This window comes from Erpetoichthys calabaricus, chromosome 10 (assembly GCF_900747795.2).
Source record: "Erpetoichthys calabaricus chromosome 10, fErpCal1.3, whole genome shotgun sequence".
In the NCBI taxonomy this organism is placed as follows: Eukaryota; Metazoa; Chordata; class Cladistia; order Polypteriformes; family Polypteridae; genus Erpetoichthys; species Erpetoichthys calabaricus.
The window spans coordinates 59,796,684-59,822,210 of NC_041403.2; the positions used below are offsets into that span (position 1 = coordinate 59,796,684).

Genomic DNA, 25,527 nt, shown 5'->3' on the forward strand with positions numbered 1-25,527 from the left:
TCACCCGTAGCTCGCAAACCGTTTGACCCATTGACCTGAAATTTGGTACATGGATTTAGCTTAATATTTACAGATTTTATGGACTCTACTTTGACTGGGAACAGCTGAGTCTGTGGATCACGGGACGAGACCTATGAACATTTCTTTGTACCTGGCGATCTAGGACCTCGGGATGATCTGTCTCTGTGATTATATTCGCTATGCTGATCTTCTCCCGTTTCATCTTACAGTACTCTATGACTGGGAACTGATCTGATGTTCATACTAACCTGGCTTATGGCTCCAGGGTGATCATGCCTGAAATTACCAAGTGTTACTGTTTGTGGCTGTGTATTGGAACCTCCAAACCTCCTCCTGCTATGCTTTCTGCTGCTTACTATCGCCACTCACCTATGCTACCACACCCGCCTGTCCTACCTGCTTCTCCACTGCTATTCAGATAAGTAATGCCCAGTATCATGTTAAAATACTCTCATGACAAATTCCTTCTTATTAAACAGTTTGACCAGAGCAAATGGTCTGACTGGAACATCCTAAAGGACGCCGGTATTTTGCAGCGCCCGAAATATGTACATCGCGGGTCAGGTCACCGCCACCTCCGGGTGCGAATGAAAAGACTACCAGCAGCATTTGCTCAGGAATAAGCCGTCCTTCTCATGGCCCTGGAAATAGAAGTGTCAGTGTTCCAAATTTACATTATGTGGAAATAAACCCTGATCATGGCTCTGTGCAAAAAGAAGCCTCTTTAACTAATATTGCACTGTTTACCTCGAGATCTCTTAATGGCAAAGCATTGGTGCTGTCAGAACTCATCACTGACACCAAACTTGATATTCTGTGTTTAACGGAGACTTGGCAAAAACCAAACGAATTTACGTCTCTCACAGAGGCGACTCCAATTGGTTTCACTTTCCATACAGAGCCTCGCAGCTCAAGGCAAGGCGGTGGGCTTGCAGTAATTGTCAAAGCAGACTTAAACATCAAACAAATCCCAATTGAGTGTCCATTGTCTTTTGAGTGCCTGGCTCTTAAACTAATAACAAAATCAGGTCCTGTCTCACTCATTGTTCTTTATCGTCCCCCAAAATACAATGCATCCTTCTTATCCGATCTGATTGAACTTTTGACCCACCTAAGCTCTTACTCTCAGAGAATTATCCTTCTCGGTGATTTCAACATCCATATTGACATTACTACATCTAAACTGAGAAATGAATTCCTATCCTTACTGGACTGTTTTGACTTGACACAACATATTGATTTTCCCACCCACTCTGGTGGTCATATATTGGATCTGATCTGCACTTCTGGACTATCTGTTGCCAACATTTACAGCACTGATTTGGGACTCTCTGACCACAAAGCAGTATTTTTCACTGTCTCACTGCCTTTCCCTCCTCTTACCTGTAAATGACAAATTTCTTACAGAAACCTTAAAAATATCTGTCCCTTTATCCTTTCTGGATCCATTTCTGATCTTTTACTGTCTTCACCTATTCCACCAACACTAGATAGTCTTGTTGATCACAATAACTCAGCCCTTCATTCAGCATTAGATAAAACAGCTCCTTTAAAACATAAGGTTTCCTTTAAATGTTCAGCTCCTTGGTATAATTCAGAATTGCGATCTATGAAAGCAGCTGGCCGACGCCTTGAGAGAATGTCACGTAAGACTGGCCTCACCGTGCACATCCAGGCTTTCTCTGACCACCAAAGAGCTTACAGAGAAGCACTAACTGCTGCCAAGAACACCCATTATGGCAGAATAATAGAAAATGGCCATGATAACCCAAGGGTTTTGTTCTCTGTAGTTAATAAACTACTTGAACCCGCATCTGGCCCAACTGCCTCTTCTACTGAAGTCTGTGAGGAATTCCTCCACTTTTTCCATAACAAAATTAAAGATCTAAATAATTCAACTAACATAAATACATCATCTGTTTATATATCTCCCTGTTCTCCCACTCCATCCAGCTCCTTCTCTAAGTTCTCACCAGTCACATCTGCGTTTGTTAATAACCTGCTTTGTAAGATGAGGCCGACTACTTGTGTACTGGACCCCATCCCCAGCACACTACTTAAATCCTGCCTTCATGCCATAATCCCAACTATTACAACAATAATAAACTCATCCCTTGACACTGGCTCTGTGCCGCTCACTTTTAAAATTGCTTCTGTAACCCCAATGTTAAAAAAGTCTGGTCTTGATGCTGACAATCTTAACAATTTCCGGCCTATTTCCCACTTACCTTTCCTGTCAAAAGTTCTCAAGCGTGTTGTAGATTCCCAACTCACCAATTACTTAACCTCTAATAACTTGATGGAACCCTTTCAGTCTGGTTTCAGGGTGCGGCACAGCTGTGAAACCGCTCTGCTATGGGTAACCAATGATTTGCTTAAGACAGCAGACTCTGGACAATCCAGCATATTAATTCTGTTAGACCTCAGTGCAGCATTTGACATGGTCAGACATGACATTCTACTGTCCAGAATGGAGAACATGCTGGGTATTTCTGGCACTGCCCTCCAGTGGTTCAAGTCCTACCTGACTGATAGGCAAGAGTTTGTTAGTCTTGGCAACAGCAGATCTAGCTTAGCGTCAGTCACACAAGGAGTCCCTCAGGGCTCTGTCCTCGGCCCTCTTCTCTTCTGTATTTACATGCTTCCCCTTGGCCATATTATCTGTAGCTATGGACTGGGTTATCACTTTTATGCAGATGATACTCAACCCCACGTCAATATTCAAAGTGGAACTTCATCAGAGCTTTCTCAGCTCACAACCTGCCTTAGTGAAATTAAAACCTGGATGGAGCAGTCCTGTAAATTGGGACTAAAATACAACTTAATAAAATGAGCTCCTTCCCAGTCTATCTTGGCGGTGATCTCATCAGACCTGCCTCTACTGTAAAGAATCTTGGTGTCATTTTTGATTCCTTCCTCTCTTATTCCACCCACATAAATCAGATTAAGAAACTTTCTTACTTTCACCTCTGTAACATATCCTGTGTTCGCTCCTTTCTCTCCTTCTCTAATGCTGAGAAACTTGTCCATGCTTTTATCACATCCCGCATCAATTATTGTAATTCCCTACTGGCAGGTGCCCCTTCTAATCTTATATCACAGCTCCAGCTTATTCAAAACTCAGCTGCAAGAGTCCTTACTCAAACCAGCAGCAGTGAGCACATCACACCCATTCTGTTCCGCCTTCACTGACTCCCTGTGTCTTACAGAATCGAATATAAAATCCTAACAATAACCTACAAAGCCTTAAATAACCTTGCGCCAAACTACATCAGTGACCTTCTCCATCACTATGTGCCTGCCCACCCACTAAGGTCCTCTGATTCTGGCAATCTTGTTGTGTCCCTCACTAATCTACACTCCATGGGTGACAGGGCCTTCAGATGTATAGCGCCCAGACTCTGGAATGACCTACCAAAATTAATTAATCAGCTGACTCCATGAATTTTTTTAAAAAACAACTCAAAATTAATCTGCTCAGGAAGGCTTTTAGCTCTACTTGACTTTATTACCCTTCTCTCACGTTACTTCTCTGTCAAGATGCTCATGTAACCTGTATGTGTGTGTGTGCGAGACCATCAATTATGTTGTCTGTTAGGCTTTTTTTTTCTCTGAATTCACTGTCGTAATCTTCTTTATTTATTTATCTGGTTTGTACAATGCTATGTACTGTATACCCTGCCGTTCTTTCTTATATTTTGTAAGTGCCTTGAGCATGGGAAAGGTGCTATATAACTAAAATGTATTATTACACATATACTATGTGACGTCTACTATCCACTTTTGGGGTGATGATTGACCTCCAAAGTTATTCCTCTTTTTATTTTTATTTTATTTTATTGTAGAATCAACTCTCAGCAGCGGCCAGTAGGGTGACCGTGCGGTGCATGCGTACAGGCGCCGTTCTCATTCCCTACCACCTTCACCATCACTTCCCCTACCTCTTCATATCTTAAATCATTCTTGAGGCAGATTGAAGACTTAAGTGCCAGCTTAAGTGAAAAATTAAAGAAAATGTACTAAGTAATTGTAACACAAACACTGACTTAATCAGTTTTAACATGAAAAGATGCTGATGAAAGAAGAAAAGTGGGTCACTAGGGTGGAGAAAAGAAGAGCTGCTCAGGATGCAACAAGTGCATCAACCTCTGAGCAAACGAATGCTAAACGTACAGAGAAAGAGTATGAAAACTATGAATGCTCAAGTCAAGTGTATTCACTACACTTTATCATGCAGTGTGCCATTACTGGTTGGAATTATAAAACATTTTACAGAATGCCATCAGAATGCATCATTCCTGATTTATCTTCTTAAGAAGTTTTGCTGTGAAGTTTCCACAAGAACCAAAGTGAGAGGGAAATGACTCCCATTGTGCATCACGTATTGGTGTTCTAGGCTCTGCATGGAGCTACACTGAATTTTTAAAACTTTGTCACACATTACCATGTGTTGTTTCACTGACTACAGAATCCCAGTCTCTAAAATAAAGCACCTGATCTTTCATGTTTACCTTCTCATCACACAGCATCTAAATTTATGAAAACCATTTTACTTCAAGGCAAAAATTGGAATGGCAAAACAGAACAGCTGTGCAGCAGAAGTCTCATTTCCATCAACATGGAAGTGTTACATGAAAAACAATATTCAAACATATAATTTTAGTCAAAGTGATGCTTAGTTTTCTCCATATTGACTTGGTCATTTTTGAAATGCACCTATACACTAGAAATGATAGCTCAGAGTACGTAGGCTTAAACACCTGTGACATTGATAAGTAAAGTCCAATGAAGAGTCATATAAAAACATTTGCCTGAAATATGAGTATACCTAGAATGTGGTATTTCAAGGATAAAAAGAATTAATGAAAAATATAAATAAACAGCATTGCATTTTTTTTAACTGGGATGCTGTTAATATATGAAAAGTAAGACAAAACTGCCTTTCACGTGTTTAGTGGATGAGGTCATAATGTTTATTAATATATAAATATGATTACTTACCTGTAGCAAATACATAAGACATGCTGTCACTGGTAACTCCTCCCTGAATGCCAGTAACTGAGACTTCATAGTGAACTCCAGGCCGGAGAACCTGCAAGGAGTACTGGCTTAAAGTAGGCTGCAATCTGAACATTGTCCGGGGAGCATTTGCATCCAGGGGTCCATAAGACAGCAAGATTTCATCCACCTTTGCCTTTGGTGGTGTCCATTCCACAAAGGCCACTGTATCGGATACATCTCGAACAATCAGATGACTTGGACCATCAATTACTGACAAGACAAAAAGGAAAAAAAAAAACATTTTAGGCTGCATTTAAAGTGCACTGATTATCCTTTATGCATTTCAAATCCAGAACAGAATGTTTATGGCTGTACAAAGACAAGAAATTAAAAATTTAGAACTGGTACATATATCTGCTGACTCCTTAAATTTAGGCAAATGTGTCATTTTCAATGTTGATTGCATTATAAATGTATAACAACTCTGCCAAAACCTCTTCACTGTCAGCTTAGTATATCAATAAATTTTCTTAAGGTAGAGGATACACAACAGAAGACGTTTTTTGTAATTTTTTACTTTATTACCATCAAAGCAACATCATCAAAATGCAAAACTAAACAATAAAGGATTGGCCAAATGCACCCTTGAAAACACAAACTATATCATTAAAAAATGCTAATTCTTCACTGAAATCTTTTGTAATGATGGTTTTATGAAGTTATCTAGGCAAAATAAAATGTATTGATGCCTATAATATATATAAATGCAATATTTCCACCCATTATTAATAGGATTTATGTATGTTTTGTTCAGGTGATCTGCTGCCAAAATGCTGATAACATCAATCAGTCAGTTTAAGAAAAACTACTACATTTTTATAGTCATTTCCAGAATATGGAATATAGGTTGTATTTATTATCTGAATACATTTTTAACTACAGAGTGGCTAAACTTGAGATGCTATTAATTAAATGCAATATACTCTTTTAGTACATATATATGATATCATTTTCTAACCTACTTTATCCAGGCCAGGGTCACATTTGTTGTAGCCTATCCCATCTAGCATAGGGCACAAGGCAGGTACAAACCCTGGATAGGGAGTCCATCACAGGGCAAACTCACTCAAACACATTCTCCAAACACCCACTAGGGCCAAAATAGCATCATCAATTCACCTAACATGTGTGTGAGTGTGTCTGTGTGTAATCCCATTTAATGTAGTTCAGTGTGGGGAAGTGCTGAAAGCAGAAATCACCCTGGGTGGACTGTCAGTCAATTTCTGCATACACTCTCACACACACTCATGAGAGGCCATTAACCTTACATGCCTTTAGGATGTGGGAAAAAGAAAATGTGACAACCCTGAACACCTTAGCACCATAATACAGAATTTATTGCTAGGATGCTGGATCTGTGAGACATCACTACTTACACCTACATCAACAGGCTACTCCTTGCTGATCAATATATTGTATATTTATTATTATAACTGTTCAATATAAAATCATTCAATAATCTGCAAAATGCTGGTGGTAAGAAGTTTAAGTTTATTTTCGTGTGTGCACCATATACTGTAATGAGATTTTTAATTGTACATCTTCCACAAATATATTACAAAAGACAGAGAATACAGCACCATTCATCCAACATAAAATCAGACAGAATATACAGTAAAAGAATACACATCAGTCACGTTCATACAATAATCAGTATGAGGAACTGTTGAATAGCCTTATGACCTGTGGAGAAAAACTGTCTCTGAATCTAGTGGTGTGAGTGCTAATGATCCTGTACCATTTCCAGAGTAGGTGACTGTGCAAGTGACTGTGGTCTTTAATAATACTGTTTGCCTTTCTATGGCAGCATGTGTTTATTTCATGAACAAAATGGACAGTGTGTGCCAGTAATATTGCATGTAGTGGTTTGTGGGATTGAACTCAGCAGGCATGTTTGTGCTTTAGGGATTTACAGTTGAGAAACATCAACACTAGGTCCGGGTCCTGGATGGCAATATCATTTGGGATCCTTTAGTGCCTTATCTAATGGGATACAATCTGGTATTAATAAGACAGGCTGTTCTTGACACCTAATGATTTAAGGTTGAAATATTTAATGAAGGGTGGCTCAGAGTTAAGTGGGATGGACTTATTTTTTACATTTCAGCATTATATTAGATGAAGACCTTTCCAGACTCTACTAATAAAATACATTATTAATGGAATTATACTTACTGTATGTTCTGCTGTATTTTATGTACCTTGTAAGTGTTTGGAGATGAGGCATATTGTTTATGTGAAGACATCTTCACTTATTAGGTCTAGATTGTAAGACTTTGCAGCATCAAATGCTGATTATGATAAAATACAAGTAAACAACTTTGATGTACAGTACAAGGTGTTCCTAAAGCATTTGTCAAGTTAAAAATCAGAAGAACAAGAAAAGTTTATGGGCCTCAATATACTTCTTGAGAAATGTGTAGACAAACAGTAGCTAACCATTGTATATTCACATGTTAAAGGACCTGGTGGCCCACTGGTTAGTTTAGGTTTGGGTAAACTACATTCACATGAGGTCCATTCACACTGCTTAACAGTAGATAGATAGATAGATAGATAGATAGATAGATAGATAGATAGATAGATAGATAGATAGATAGATAGATAGATAGATAGATAGATAGATAGATAGATAGATAGATAGATAGATAGATAGATAGATAGATAGATAGATAGATAGATAGATAGATAGATCTTTATTGTCATTGTCACTTTTTACAAAAGAACAACGAAATTGAAGGTGCAATCGACTCAGTGTGAGGAATAAGAGTTAAAAAGACAAAAAGACAAGAAGAGAGAAAAATAATAACAAACCGAATAGTAATAAATATACAAATTGCACTTGTTGACTTAAGGTCTATATTGCACATTGGTAGAATAATATGAAGCAGTTTTATTCTGAGTTCAGGGCCATGATTGCTTTCGGATAAAAGCTGTTTTTAAGGCGGTTTGTCCTAGTTTTCATAGCTCTGTATCTCTTGCCCGATGGCAAAAGCTGGAAGAGGCAATGACTGGGATGTGATGAGTCCTGTGAAATGTCTATTGCTTTTTTGCGGCTTCGGGAGGTGTAGACTTGTTCCAGAGTGGGGAGGGTACAACCAATTGTTCTCTCCGCTATCCTGATGACCCTGTGGAGCGCTTTCTTTTCTGAGGAAGTGCAGCTGCCGTACCACACACACAGTCCGTACGTGAGCACACTCTCGATGGAACAATGATAAAAAGCAAGGAGCAGATTTTTTGGGAGGTGGTTCTTTCTGAGAATTCTCAGAAAGTACAGTCTCTGCTGCGCCTTCTTTAGCAGCTCCTTGGTGTTGGCGCTCCAGGTGAGGTCATCCTCCAGCTCCATACCCAGAAACCTGAACACCGGGACCCTCTCCACACAGGCCCCGCCAATGATGAGTGGCTGGATGTCAGTTTTGTTTTTCCTAAAGTCAATAACAAGCTCCTTTGTTTTTTTGTTGTTGAGGAGCAGGTTATTGACTGTGCACCACTCTGACAGTCGCTCTACCTCGTCCCTGTATGCTAGCTCACCCTCCTTGCCCAAGATGAGTCCGACCACCGTCGTGTCATCCGCAAACTTTATAATCTTGTTGCTATGGTGAGTGGGGACACAGTCATATGTGTAGAGGATGTAGATGAGCGGGATGAGCAGACAACCCTGCGGCATCCCAGTGTTGAGGCTGAGAGCAGTGGATGTGTGGAGACCCAGCCTGACCCTCTGGGAGCGACCCGACAGGAAGTCCAGTATCCAACTGCAAGTGAGTGATGGAAGTCCCAGATCTGCCAGTTTGGACACCAGTCGTTGTGGGAGGATGGTGTTAAACGCCGAGCTGAAGTCTACAAAGAGCAGTCTGGTGTAACTCCCCTGCTGCTCCAGGTGGGTCAGGGCAGCATGAAGGGTTGTGGCCACAGCATCCTCTGTGGATCTCTTTGCTTTGTAAGCAAATTGAAATGGGTTCAGGTCTGCTGGCAGGCAGGCGATGATATGACTCCGCACCAGTTTCTCAAATCACTTCATGATGAGCTTTGGGTCCCACAATGCTACTACATCACAGATCTGGCATCCTGGGTTCATATCAAATACTTCACTGTTGTCTGGAAGAAGTTTTCATGTTTTACCCCTTGGTACTCCATTTTTGCCCCCTTAGCTGCCATGATTATGTTTATTAGTCATTCTAAATCGCCCTGTTTGAGTGTTAGTGGAGGCTGATGCCACTCCAGAGCTGGTTCTGGCTTTGTGTTCCTTATTTTTGCTGAGATAGGCTTTGGCCTCTGTTGACTCTGAATTTAATTAAATCAGCCTGAGAATGTTATATAAAATAACCTGACATAAACAAAAAAGACATTCACAGCTTGTAAAGAGTATATAGTTAGAACATTAGTAAAATTTTGATGAGAACAAGCCACTAAGCCCAACAAAGCTCATTCGTCCTGTTCACCTAATTCCTCCAAAACAACATCAAATAGAGCAATTACGGTCCCTGAAGTACTACTGTCTACCACAATACTTATTCCATGTCTCTGTGGTTCTATGTGTGAAGAAAAGGTTTCCTAATATTTGTGTGAAATTTACCCTTAACAAGTTTCCATCTGTGCCCCCTTGTCTTTATTTAACTCATTTTAAAGTAACAGTGTCAATCCATTGTACTAGTTTATTTTATAATTGTAAACACTTCAATTATCTCACCTCTTAATATCTGTTTGCTTACACTGAAAAATGTCCAGCTCTTTTAATCTTTCTTCATAATTCAAATCCTACACTCCTGGAGTCTGCTTAGTTCCTCTTCTGTGGACTTTTCCAGCACTTCTATGTCTTTTTGGTGGCCCAGAGACCAACACTGCACACAGTACTCCAGGTGAGGCCTCATTAGTGCATTATAAAGTTTATGCAATAACCTCCTTGGACTTGCACTCCACATATAGTGCCATATAACCTAATATTCTGTTAACCTTCTTAATGGTTTCTCAGCACTGCCTGGAAGTTGATAGTGACAGGTCCACTACTACTCCTAGGTCATTCTCTTCAGGTGTATTTTCAAGTTTCAACCCTCCCATTGTACTGTATATTCAAATCTAAAATTTTTGCTTCCAAGTGTCATACTTTACATTTACTTAAATTAAATTTTTTTCAAATCTGTGCAAGTATGCTGTCCAAGTCCCCTCTAATGATTCAATGGATTCTAGATTATTTCCCAATGCTTCCAACTTAGCATCATCTGCAGACTTGTCCAGCTTGTTGTTAATATTCTCATCCAGATCAATTATATATATTAAAAATAGCAGCAGCCCTAGCACTAACCCCTGAAGGACACTAGTCTTAACATCACTCAATTCTGTTAAGGATCCTCACAGCATAGCCCACAGTGTATTCCCCCCAAAAGGGATAGTGGTATCATGTTTTATTCAGAGCAATTTAATTAAAACACCTTCATTATCTGCCTGTCAGTCTTACCCACTTTATTATGTACTTGGCACAGAAATTCTACAATTATTTCTAACTGGCAAAATGAAAAGGAAAATCCCGCAGCAAAGTTTAGGACAATACAGCCTAAACTTGCCATGCCACCCAAAACAAAGCAGAGAAAACGCTTGGTGATGACTTGTATGTATTTATTTTTAACACAAACTTAAAATTGGTTTGTAATATTCAATTAGGAAATATTTACCCTAAGTACAGTAAACTAGACCTGGGGGAGAATGTGCCAGTCTATGAGTCTTTTATTTGTGATCTTGCTCCTTGGAGATAAAATTATGAGTATGATAATGACTAAGAAAAAGTCACACTTGTTTAGCTCAAGAGAATTAAAGTGGCTTTGTTTTCATCTGAAGTGCTAAGGCAAAAGGCCAAATGCTGTGTCAAACCTTTAGTCAGCTATGGTATCTTTAGTAACAATCTCAAACAGGATTTGTTTTATTAACATTTTAAATTGTTAGGATATAGCGGGTTGGGAAATGACTGACTGGCTGTCAAATACATCTATTTAGACTAAATTTATTAGATTTCCTCTGTGAAGAACCATTAGTCGTGGCTTGGTCTATCTAGCAAAAGGGAAAAGTCCAAGTTTCCAGCACACACCCTTACCCTACTTATAAACCAATTCTTTCAAATCCAAAAATAAAGGTTTTGAAAGAAACATATGAGTGGGTAGGGCACAGTGAAAGAAAGTGTCTAATAGGTCACTTTTATGAGATTGTGAATGTGATGTTTTACCTTACCTCAAAAGAAAAAAAGGAGAAAATGGATGGTCATTCAAAATCGAGGCCCAAGTGGTGCAGTAAAAAAAGGTATTAAACACAAGAGAGGTCCAAAACACTGTTTTGCTAAAAACTACACTTGACATTTACAGCTGTTAAACTTGATGTTATTTTGGGAGAATAAAGTGGATAGGACTGGCGAGCCCGAACAGCCTGTTCTCATCTAGATTGTTCTGATGTTCTAATGAACAACTACATATACTGCAGTTGAAACTAATGAGACTGACCTTACAGTTAGTCAGGAAATGGCTAATAGCTCCACTTCTAGCGGCATAGCAGAAATCTGTAGTCTGATAACAACGACAAAGACGTGAACAACTACGGTATATGGAAGACAACAAGACCACCAGAGCAGAAAACACACACCAAACATCGCATTTGATTCCTTATATGGTCTTTTATTTAATTTAGTGCATATATGTAACTGCAAAATGCTCAGTTATATATATATTTTTTGCCACAAAGTGGCATAAGTCTTTTAAAAATATTTAATTGATATTTGTTAACTGAGCTACCTGAAGAAAGTTGATTTCCTATAGATGTGATGTTGCACCCATTGGTCTGTTTGTTAAAATCACTGCATGCACTGAGGAGCGAAAAAGTAAGTTGTAGTTGACCTGATCAAGTATTTTGGAGGTTTTTTTTTCCCTACACTAATGCCTGTACCTGATTTATTGCTGATATGTGCGCAGTTCATAATGTGTGTGTAGAGTATATGCATGTGCCTGGTGGGGAAGCGGCTTTTGAGTTTTGACTCCCTGGGCCCTGTGAGGGTCTTAATCAAGCCTTGAGATTAGTCATGAAAAATAAGAATACATAGGATGGAAAATAAATTGACTTTGTTAACTCCTTTTCAATATTATTATCTACCACAAATTTAACTTAAAACAATATTCAATAAAGAGTATGGAGTAAACATAACATTATCAGAACTGTTTCATTCAAGATTGCATGAAGCTGAAGAAGGCAGGAGCGAGCCCTGGATGAACAGCCAGTCTTTACTTGTGCCCATTCATACCTAAACCCAGTTTATAAACAACAATTAGCCAAACCTTCATGTCCTTGGAGAAATGGGATGAACACTGGAGTGTCTGGAGAAATAGATATGCAAACATGCAAAGGTCATGCAAATGCCCCCCAGACAAAGACTCAAGACAAAGATCAATGTGGCAGCAGTACTAGCCATTGTGCCACTAAATCACTAAAACAATTATATTCACTGAGCTATGCTTTGTTACCTGTATGGAAAAATGTAACCGCATTTGAAATTGTATTCATTTTTGAATTTTTTAAATTACACTTTCCAAGCAAAATATTAAAAATCTTCACATATACAGTATACACAAATTTCTTTAGGGAGAAAGTAACCAACAGTTTAGATCTTTGACACATGAATTTTAGATATTATTTTGATTTCTAAATACTCAATGAAATTTAAATGCATTAGCTATGGCTATGCTAATAAATGCTAATGTAATTCTTACTTACAGTAGGTTATGGCATTTGAAATGTCATGGGACAGTTCAGTAGAATGCAATCCAGTCTTCATCTACCAACATTCTGAGGAGTTCTTGAGTAAAGTTCACATTAAGTGCATAATTGCTCTGAGATTGCCACATTTATCATTATGACAGGTTCCATTAAACATAGTAGTGGCATTACTATTCTAGTCAAACTTTGGAGCGTTCTCACAAATTGCACTATGGTGCATTTTTAATAATCAAATTGCACCTATTAAAAGTATAATGATATATAAATATGGTAAGAATGACATTCTAATATGTTTAGCTGGGGATACAACAAAACACAAAGATACACAGACTTTCATATTCTCTAAATATCAGCAGTTTTACCAATATAATGCAATAAAAATCCCCTTGGTTATTTGCTCAAAGGGTCTTTCAGCATTACAGAACAGGACAGAATGTTGTATTGTTATCTGCCGGAAGCCTTACAATAGAGCAGACATATTATTGTTGTTGTATGCCCTCGACACTGAACTCATAACAGCTAAATCTATAAAGCTGCATCTGCAAATCTTCTTAATGGTGCAGGTCATGGGGTAGAAAATGGAACAACTGCATTTCTGACTTGCAGTACACGCATTTATTTCAGCGCTTTTCTGTAAAGAGCTAAAAAGTAATGCTAATCAGACATCTTTCTGTTATTCTACAGACTGAACTGTAATTTAAAACTAATGGACGCCAGCCACATCTGTCCTTCTTTTGACAAACTATTATGCCAGTACATCGCCATGGATTCTTAGTAAAATGAAATATTTCAATGAATCTTATACACTATAATTATGAAACCAGAAGAGTGAAAAAAGAGCCGGGAAAATGAACAAAGAACATAATAAAGGTATTGTGTTGCACAAAATGAACACATCAAAAATAGCAGAAAATAATATCTGCCCAAAAGGCTTAATTTAAAATTGGTGAAAGGGATATTAATATGATGGGTGCTATTAAGTATCTAAAGTTGAAGTTCATGAAGTTGTTAGACTAGTTTCAAAGACATGAACAATGATGTGGAAGATAACAAGACCACCATGGAGGAAAACACACATCAAACATCACATATTATTCCTTAAATTGTCTTTTATTTAATTTAGTGCATATATGTAAACCCAAAATGCCTCAGTTACATATGAAATTTTTGACCCAAAGTGACATAAACCTTTTAAAAATGTTTGATATTCATTAACTATCTGAGCTATTTGAAGAAAGTTAATTTCCTATAGATGTGATGTTTGTTAAAATCACTGCATGCACTAATGAGCAAAGAAGTAAGTTGAAGTTGACAAGATCTAATGTTTTGGAGTTTTTTCTATCTATATTAATGCCTGTACCTGATTTATTGCTGATATGTTTGCTGTTCATAATGTGTGTGTACAGCATACGCGTGTGCCTGGTGGGGAAACGTCTTTTGAGTTTTGACTCCCTGGGCCCTGCAAGGCTCTTACTCAGGCCTTGGGATTAGTCATAGAAAATAAAAATACACAGGATGGGAAATAAAATGACCATGTTAACTCCTTTTTACTATTGTTGTCTACCACAACTTTAACTTAAAACAAAATAACGTGTTAAACCAGTTTCAATTTCAATAAAATGAAAATGGTGAAGTATCCAACCATTTTCTGACTTGACAAATGTAATGTATAGATAAGCTTGATGAAGAGCTAGTATGGAAAAAGAGCCTATTAAAATTCTTTCATATTTTTTAAACTTTGAAGACAATTACAGTATGTTGGTGGGTGTGTGTGTGTAACTGCAACAAACAGTCAAATAATGGTATTGAGTAAGATTTTGCAGTCCTATATATATATATAAAACTGCTCAAAAAAAATAAAGTAACACTTTGAAAACACATCAGATCTCAATGGGAAAATAAACTGATTTGGACTGAGTTTATGACCAGTAGGGGGCGGTGCAACCTCCTAAACCTCAGACATTATAAAGCTGAAACACACTTTATACTGAAATAAAGGCTTTTTATTGAGCCACAATACAATACAATTTATTTTTGAATAGCCCAAAATCACACAAGAAGTGCCGCAATGGGCTTTAACAGGCCCTGCCTCTTGACAGCCCCCCAGCCTTGACTCTCTAAGAAGACAAGGAAAAAACCCCAAAAAAACCTAGTAGGGAAAAATGGAAGAAACCTTGGGAAAGGCAGTTCAAAGAGAGACCCCTTTCCAGGTAGTTTGGGCGTGCAGTGGGTGTCAAAAGAAGGGGGTCAATACAATACAATACAATGCACAGAACAGAACAAATCCTCAATACAGTATAAAAATAAAAATGGTAGAAGTACGGAGCAGAATTTAACAGTAGATGATATCACATAAGAAGATTTGGATATATTTAGAGTCCTGGAGACCTCATCCATCAAGCTGCCTCCACCATTTGGCCACAACTCCTTCTCCAGAAGAAGCACAACCAAAAATACACAGCAAGCACAGTTCTCTTTCCTCTTCCAAGAGCGTAGCCCACTGCCTGATTCTGACTCAGTCCAAATGAAGCAGTGGGCTCTCTTTTAAAGGCAACCCGGGAACTGCTTCTGGTCTCCTCTCCAAGTTGTCCTGATCAGTTCCGGATTGTGCAAAAACCAGGGAAGCCCTTCCCTTGCAGCACCCTCTTGCGTTTTTGGACTCCATTTCCCATGCCACCCTGTGGGTGTCCTAATCAGGTTTAGCCCTGAGGAACAGTGCCTGCTGTGTGGGGGAATGCCCTGCTCCTGGGGAGCCTGTTCTCTTGGTCCTTCCATTATGGCCTCTTGACCTGGTATGAAACCTTCCATTATACCGGCCTGTATGCCTGTCCTTGCTTCTGATGATGACACCCAATAGGTTGTTGAAAGCTTAGGAATAAAAAACTATTTTAAGATGCAAGACTCATTTTCTCCCATTGTGGTTTTCTAGCTACTATATACATCTTGTGATGTTTGGGTGTCAGACTTGTACAAGAGAGAAGGAGGTGAATCCAGGTTTCCGAAAAAATCAGCTTTACTGTTGTGCTGTGAGGAGCATTCCTAAAGCATTTATTCACACATGAGCTGTCACTTAAACAAACACAGCAGGAAAGCAGTGACGATAATGTCATCCTGCATTCGCTCCCTTCTCAGATTAAAAGAACAGATAGCTTTCCTGCACAAGAGAACAGACAGAAAGTGAGCACAAGGCCAGGTCAGGGTCCGGTTTAAAATGTTCCCCACTTCAACTGTAGGGCGACAGACACGTTACGCAGTAAGACTTCAAACATGCAGTTGCACTGGAGGCGGATAACCAATTCTTGGCTACATTAAGAGAGGTTTGGCATAGACTGCAGGTGGGGGTTTATATATATAGGATATTTGTAGTTAAAATGTCAAATGTTGAAAATATACCTCAACATCTTGAATTATGTGGTATACTTTTGTTAATGCAGTGGCAGCACTTGCAGTTTCATATTTGTGCCTAAAAACTCTTCAGCTTATTTGATTTTTTAACACATACAATGTTGTTTAGGATCCCTACTAGGGAATGAATTTTTGTTATCTAACCTCAGTGTAGTTATTTTTGTTTTTAATATTAAAACACTATATTCAGGTCTGAGTGTCTTTCATGTGGATCTCTCATCTTGTTCAGGATTCCATCTCAGTAGCCTAGTATTCTTCTACAGTCCAAACATATTCTGCTATGTCTGTTTGTAACTCTAAAATGCTCCAGTCTGAATGTATGTGGCTGTGATGGATTACTATAAATTCCACATGTGAGTACTGATTTGTGTTTTTCGCAATTGGGATAGGCTCTGGGTCCAGCTCCCTTTCATCTTCATCAATATTAAGCATGCAAGAAAGCTGAGGCATAATCAGAAATACATTCATGTATGGGAAAAGTGTTGAGAATTTATTAACATCTCTTTTTTTTAAATCACATAATACAATCTACAACAAGTGGCTACTTTATTAGGTGTAGCTGCCCTTCAAACATACTGTAGATACTCAATCAGTGACAGTAATTAGTCTCTTCTGGAGATTAGGAGCCACCAGAACAACTTAACTCTTGTTATGTAAACTAAAAACAAGACTGTATAGTTGCATTTGGCTATACATCAAAAAGATTTACCATTAAAAAGATTTTTTGAGTTGTTATGAATCCCAATTTCAGCCGATTGACTTTGATCAGAGTGACAGAATATCTTTAGAACCCCATCAATTCATTGATTCATTCTGCCAAGAGTAAACAATTCAAGCTAGTGGGGTGAGGTAATGGTGTGGATTGTGTATTCATGGCACACACTGGGGTTATTGAAATTACTACAGCAATATTTGAACTCTGATTTTTACTCTTCTGGTGAATCCTTTACAGGTAGCAGTGTACCCTTTTGCAAATTAGCCTTTTCTGCATCTCATTTGTAATTTTTTTCAGTTTTGCCTCTGATAACTAATAATAAAATACCTAAAAAAGATACAATATACTGTCAGTGTGTAATCTACACCACTGCTTACTGCAATAGATACTAATAGTAGTCTTAAATTTTCCTTATTGGTAAAAAAGAACTAAATGTTCCAGTGAAAACAAAACTGTCACTATCTGAACAAAGACTTTAATGGTATGATAATCTGTATTTTTTTATATCTTTGTGCTCTTTATTTGCATTGGTTTTCTGAATTTTCCCTGTATAGGCTCAGAGGAATGTTAACTTACAATGGAATAGTGTTGTTTTTTGTTTTTTTTTCTCTAAACATTTTACCACTACTATTATTTCATGATAGACAGAGAGCAGACAGAGGTTGTTAAGGACAGTTAATACCCACGGAAGCAGAAGTCATGAAATCCATCCATCCATCCATTTTCCAACCCGCTGAATCCGAACACAGGGTCACGGGGGTCTGCTGGAGCCAATCCCAGCCAACACAGGGCACAAGGCAGGAACCAATCCCGGGCAGGGTGCCAACCCACCGCAGGACACACACAAACACACCCACACACCAAGCACACACTAGGGCCAATTTAGAATTGCCAATCCACCTAACCTGCATGTCTTTGGACTGTGGGAGGAAACCGGAGCGCCCGGAGGAAACCCACGCAGACACGGGGAGAACATGCAAACTCCACGCAGGGAGGACCCGGGAATCGAACCCAGGTCCCCAGGTCACCCAACTGCAAGGCAGCAGCACTACCCACTGCGCCACCGAAGTCATGAAATCAGATGGCTTAATTACAATGGGAAACTCTGCATAAAGTTGGCCCCATGGGGACTAAGGTGCATCTGATCTTAGCCATGATGTTTTCATTTGCTTCCCATGGTTGTGTAAGCTGGACAATGAATAAGTTAGACATTCAAAGAATTGACACTTTCGAAGTGTGGTGCTGGCAAAGAATTTTGAACGTACTATGAACCGTACAACCAGAATAATCCTTAGAAGTGAGGATGGTGAAACTCATGTACTCTGGACATGTTTTCAGAAAAGATCGCCCCCTATAAAAGCACATCATGCTTGGCAAAGTGGAAGGACAACGAAGGAAAGGAAGACCCTCATGAGATGGGTTAATACAGTGGTTGCAACAATGGGGTCAAACCTGTCAGAAGTTTTGAGGATGGCGCAGGATTGGGTAGTTTTTCATTCTGTTGTACATAGGGTCAATATACGTCAGAAACGACTTAATGGCACATAACAATAATATTACTTTATACAGTGATCCCTCGCTATATCACGCTTCGACTTTCGCGGCTTCACTCTATCGCAATTTTTTCTCATACACGCTTACGTCACTACGCATGCGCTTTCTGAGAACTTTTATCTAAGCCCCACGATGGCTCCTAAACATGCTGCTTTTTCTAAGCCTTCTGACAATGAAACTAAGCGCCGGAGGAAGATGCTTACCATCCAGGAGAAGGTGAAACTCTTGGATATGATCAAAGATGGCAATACCCTACAAAAGCCTCCTCACACATATGAAAAGACAGCGCCAGCAACTGCCTATCAAGATGTTCTTCAGCCACGCACCCAGACACCCACTGCCTACTCCTAGTACTCCTTCAGCGGAAGAAAACAACGACGCACCTGCTGAAGATACTGCACCACTTTGTCACGCTTGGGTCACAGATTTGCACAGAGACACAGGAGGTTGTAGAAAAAAAAGAACTTTATTCAAAGCACTGCAAACAAACATTTGTCCCTTTTCAAAAGTTTAAACGTGCTCCATGACAAGTCAGAGATGACAGTTCCGCCAGGAACAGAAAATGTCTGAGAGAGAGAGAGAGAGAGAGAGAAACAAAACAACCAATTCCAAAGCTGAGAGGCGCTGCACAATACTTTCAAGTAAGCGGAGTACCGTGTGAGAGGTTTATCGCGTGTTATAGCGCAAGTAAGAAGGGTAAGGAGCAATGTGAAGGTAGACTGTCAGCTGTTTCAGGGGTTTTCCCAGGGGCGTCTGTGTCCTCTGAGGGTGCGATCAGCGCTCCAGCTTACAACCTGAAGACTCTTCTACTGAGCTCGTGCCTTCATAGGTTAGTGGTTGTGTGTAAGAACTGTGTGTGTGTGTACAGTAATTAAATGTACAGTACAATAATAATAATATGATATTTGTAACGTCTAATATGTCTTATTTTCTCTTATTTTGTCTAATATATTGGGTAATACGAGTGTAATGGTGACTAAACGGTGGTATTTCATGTCTAGAGGGCTCTAATAATATTAAAAAACTTATTTAGAAGGTCGTAAACAGGTTTTCTATACTCTGTGAAAATATTCGATTCATAAATAAAGAATCCTACTTCGCGAAAATTCATTTATCGCGGTAGAGTCTGGAACGGATTAACCGTGATAAACGAGGGTTCACTGCACTTTCTTTCAGGTATATATATATATATATATATATATATATATATATATATATATATATATATATATATATATATATATATATATATATATATATGTAAAATTTTAACTTATAGCTCATCAAAGCACTCTGATGTCTTTCAATCCTGGTGTATATGCTGGTTACAGTGACACCGAACTAGAACTGTAAAACTAAGTAAGCAGTGTGATGTAGGGGTCAAACTAAACTAAAGGAATACTTCTCCCAAAAATGATATCTTTTTATATGCTATTTAACACTGTCACACACGTGCGCATGGGAGGCAGCTAAAGGGCTTGGGTAAGGGCAGTTCTGAGTCATACCAGGATGTGGCAGAGTGCACTGACTCTTTTTCTCCCTTTCCTGTAGACCAAGATTCCACCTGGCTCTCTTGACGTCACTTCCGGGACCGAGCCTATGGAAGGAGACCTTGCCAGCTCCGGCCCCTGTGATGTCACGTCCGGGCTCGAACCAATGACTGAAGACCTTCATGAGCCCGACCTATATGATCTCACTTCCTGTCTTCCCCTTTAAAAGCCTGCACCTTTTCCCTATTCCCTCAGTTCAGTTTTGGACTTGGTTTTGTGCACATCAGTGCTGTATCTCATTTTACGACTTTGCAGCCAGGATACCAAATTATACGGGTGGCTGCCCCAAACCTTGCTATGTCTCATTGTGAGTTTTGTGACACCACATATAGTTTGTAGTAATGGCCAAAAAAAAAAAATTAATCTCACATTTTCATTTAAAATGGAAATAAAAAGTGCATAATCCACATGTCAAGTCAAACAGTTATATTTTCACAAAAGTCCTTAACATCACTTTAACATTTCCATAAAATTATCATGTGAACAAAGATGAAATGTGCTCAGATGCGAAAGAGCTTTTGAACTGTAGACATACGTCATTACATTTATATTCATATCCACAACTTCAGTACCTTGGAATTATTTAGTGTCAGGCTAACTGCACTTGTGAATTGAATTTCTGTTTGTTGACACATCTCGGATGTGCACAAGTACAAGGCATAATTTTCCTGATAATCCTTGCACTTGCTTTTCTTTAACTTTGAATCTGTAGTTGTACTCATCTCAAAAGTGTAGTCTGAAATGCTGATATCACACAAAGTGCAATGTTAGCCACTGAATAGTCTGTTACTGGGCAGGACTCATGACTAAAGATTGTGGAGGTAGACCTTCAATTCAGCTGTTCTGGTGCATTTGAGTGTGTTTCATTTTCTTTTATGGAAGTGCTTTTGGAAGTGGTTTGTCTAGCAATATTCCAGCAAAAGTACCTGTGCTTGGGAAGTTGTAAGCATGCGACTGGATGACTGGAGACATGAGTGACATCATATTTTTTTCATGAGCATTTTTGATATTATTTGCAGCTGTCAAGTGTCGGTTGCCATAGATGCCTATTAAGTCAGAAATTGGCATAAATTGGCAATACATTTTCGGATGTAGTATTCCTTAAACCTAAACTTTCTGGTTGAACTCACACCTTTGACTTGCCATGTAAATCTGTCTATGCTCCAGTTTTAAAAAATATGCATGTGTATACAATTGTACAGTGTCCGAACTCTATAAGGTGTTAAGTACAATATATAATATTTAAACATAAAAACTTATCTAGTAGTGTCCCATTCAAAGCAGGAATAATATTACAATAAATTTCAACATTGATAGTGTAGATGTTACTTGGTAAATTGAATGTTCAGTTTGTATTATGCAAGATGAAAAAAATCAATGACAACTTTCAAACAGTTATTTGAATCAAAAAGATCAGTGCTACACATATTGACCAAAACAAAGAAAAAGAAAATAGAGCAATAAGAACTTGATAAAATTTGAATCTTCCAATTAAACATTCTTTGTATTATCCACAGAATATTCAACAAAGCTAGAAAATGATTAAATTCTGCCAAGAAAACAATCAGCACAAAATAACAGATCAACTCCGACAAAGACAGTCAGAGAAGACCTGCAAAAGCGTTAACAATATGAATTTTCAATGAGAAGGATTTGTCGAACAGAAAAGGAATAAATTTCCATCATTCTAGTGCCGAGGAATCAAATACTGATAAAGTATTCATCAGTCTCAAAGAATCTGTTTACAACATTGCTCATAAAAATTCTTACTCCCTCGAGACAATACCAAAATGTGTGATAAAGTCTGTCACAGATGGAAAAAATACTAAATGTGTAGAGTAAGAAGTATCACTGTATCTGTGAGCTGCCACAACTACAACCTTAAAAAACACCTCGATTTACACATAAGAGAAACAACTTTAGAGAGAATGACCTGAATTATTGTAGTGAAGTTCAGGTAGAGAATAAGTTGAATTTTTGTAGGTGCTATTTATGTTGAGCTGTTTAAAGGATGGATTTGAAGGAAAAGAACTTTGAAAAAGTAAATATTTACAGCTATGTGCATCACCATTGTTAGACTATACTCATATCAAAGTGCCATTAAACATACTATTATTACTTATTATCAAACATCTATATTTATATAAGGTATCTTGGCTTTACCACATATATGTCAGGATATAACCAGGTTAAGTAAGCCAAAAACAAGTCTTGAAAGTAATATTAAGATTGTTGAAACTCTAATATAAGGTTGAAAAAAAGAGACACCGAAAAAAGAAGCAGAGAGAGAGGAAGACATGTGCTGACAAATGAAATGTTATCTGAACACTGTGAGTGCAATCCACTGCTGCACTGGACTGTGGATATGCAGTTCAATTCATTTTCAGGTTGTATTCAAGTTCGTAATTTGATTGGTACATTGCCTTTTGACTTTGCTCACTGTTAAAGCTAAACATTTAAAACCTGTTTGTGCCCACATACAAATATTGGAATATTTAGATGGTTTATAAATTAGGAATATACTGAGTGATTAATTAATGTATTTACACAGAGACGAACTGACTACTTCAATGTGCTATTCACAGACTTTTCAAACTGTTCTATATGAAGCCTACAGTTAACTCAAAATGCTGCTCTAACACTCATTATCGACATCAAAATGTAACTCTTTCCAATCATTTAGACTAGCTTTCAGTTAAGTTTGGGGGGAATATCAAAATCCTTTTTCTTACATGCAGTATAAAGCTTTGAATGATTCTGGACATATACCTATCTGAGCTGATCATGTTATGTGAATTTCCCATTGGGATTAATAAAGTATCTATCTATCTATCTATCTATCTATCTATCTATCTATCTATCTATCTATCTATCTATCTATCTATCTATCTATCTATCTATCTATCTATCTATCTATCTATCTATCTATCTATCTATCTATCTACAGTACAGACTGGATAGCACACTATGATCCCATTCTGCTAAACATTTTAATGATAAATAAAACAACAGTCATTTAGTATCTCAGAAAAGGAGTGGAACTCAGTCATACACAGAATGCTCTCAAGTTCTGTATGCCCCAAGCATCCCATAATTCACCTAAAAGTCCTTCACTGATCATAGTTATTTCATTTAAAAGTGTCCATATAATAAAAGTATAATATACCCTGGGCCGCTAAATCTTTTTCCTTTTAGTTTTACCTATGTTTTTTGATCCACTTGTACAGTAATTATTGGCTGTTTTTATTCGGTTTCCATTTTTCATCACTACACTCTTCTTGGTTGTCTCCTCTATCTTCTAAGTATTGATAAACTCCAATATAATTTTTTCCATTGTTTCTCCTTTCAACTTTTCAAGTGTGTCTTGTTTATTATTTACTTTAATTTTCTTGAGCCTTAATCTTAACTTTATTATGACTATATTATGGTCCATGTCTGCATCTACCCCTGGTAGAGTACCAGCATTCTTTATACTATTTTTATAACAATGTGTTACCAAAATATAATGAAACTGAAATCCTCCTGTGTCTCCCGGGCTTTTCCATGTGAATCTTATTCTATTTTCATGCTTAAACCAGGTATTAGCAACCATTAATTTACAGTATTTCCTCTACAGAAATCAACCAGCCTCTTCCCTTTCATTCCTTGTTTCTTGTCCAGAAAATCCAGTTCCTTTCCATTTCATCTCTCACCTACTATTGCATTGCAAATCACCTAATCACTATTATAATTGCATAAGTATTTGCCTTTTCAAGTTTCAAAATATAATCTATTTTGCCATAAATCTTCTCTAAGCTACAACATTAATTACAAGTGAACTGAACAACATAGGTAAAATTAGGAAGAAAAAATGTAATAAGCCATGGATCACAGAGGATATGATAAAAGAGATGATGGAAAAAGATGGAAGAAGTGTGTGTGGCACCCTGTGTAGTGGCAAGGATGGTACCAGACTACACAATGAGCGTCTTGTAGTTCGGGACTGATCAGGATCAGAATTTAGAGGTGTTTGACAGGGAGACACAGACACAAAAAGATGGTATTGCCAGAAAGAAAACTGAGCTTTATTTATAGGTGCACAAAAAACAGTATCGGGTAGGCTTTTTTTAACACAGTCTTCACCCAAACAAAAATAGTTAATATTTACAGTGAACATTGCCAGCCCACAAATGAAAAATAATCAAAAATAATAAATGTATGTACACAAAGAAATTGGTCGTCTTCTTAAATAAAAAAGCAGTCAGAAAAATACTACATAAAAAAGTCCTTCCAATAAATGACAAAATATTTACAAAGAGAAAAAAAATCAACGTATATACAAAAAAAGACAAAGGGTGCACCACAAACCCACCACCAAAACTATATGATAGATAGATAGATAGATAGATAGATAGATAGATAGATAGATAGATAGATAGATAGATAGATAGATAGATAGATAGATAGATAGATAGATAGATAGATAGATAGATAGATAGATAGATAGATAGAAAGTAAGACACACGCCACTATGCTTGATTTGAGGAATCTTTGAGGAATAAGCTACACGAAATTGTCACTCATCCCACAATTGAGTCAAAAGACAATCCTTTAGGCAGGGGATGCCTTTTATACTGAGGAACTAAACTTCCAGCAAATCCTGCATCACACCACCCCCTTCCTCCAACTGCGGCAGATGCAGGTGTGTTCCACGTATTTGTTTAACCTAACCGCTACAAGGTCTGTATTAAATAGCATGGTGGCACTGCACAGTAGTCTTAAAAACTTTTTGGACTAGTAATGCCTGGCAGGCAGATTACCACACTGTGGAACAGAAGAAGGTGTGAGGAATTATAAACAAGCAAAAAAATAAACACAAAAATCATAGATGAAGCAAGAAATAAATGGTAGGATTAATAGTGCAAAGAATTTGAATTACTCGAGGAACAGGGGAAAAGTGTTTTGATGAATGTGAAAGTTAAAGACATCACAAAAACCTTTAGAAACTGGACACAAAATAGCTACAATATTAAACAGTAAAAATCAAGAACCGCTAACTGAACCAAACAAAGTGAAGGCAAAAATTGAAATAATATGTGGAAGAATTATATGATGCTAATAATAAACCAGAAAAAGAAGAAATGGAGCTGGTAGAGGTAGAAGAAATTAATAAAGATGATATTGTACCAGAATGGATGGGGTAAGAATAGCATATGGGAGAAAAGAAATGAAAATTGGAGATAGATAACAGCAGAAATCATTGAAAATATTGGTGATAAAGGGAATCAGGAGCTAAAAAGATTGTACAAGAGAATGTATGACTTCAGGGAAGCGGTGTTAATATCAATAATAAAAAAGTCAGATGAAATAATTTATGGACTACAGAAAAATAAGCTTATTATCACATGCATCAAAGGTAATGTTACAGCTGATATCAAAAAGAATAGAAACAAAAGCAGAGAAGCTCTATGGAAGAAGATCAGCTTGGATTCAGGA

General features: G+C 37.9%; 1 protein-coding gene across 2 annotated transcripts in view; it reads right to left on the reverse strand.

The window, feature by feature from the left end:
• tnr (tenascin R (restrictin, janusin)) overlaps positions 1-25,527 on the reverse strand; it is a 476,387-nt gene that overhangs the window by 113,102 nt on the left and 337,758 nt on the right. For both annotated transcript variants that reach the window (XM_051933130.1, XM_051933127.1), the window contains one exon: positions 5,023-5,292. In XM_051933130.1, coding sequence (XP_051789090.1) covers positions 5,023-5,292 — 270 coding nt within the window. The remainder of the gene's footprint in view (positions 1-5,022; positions 5,293-25,527) is intronic.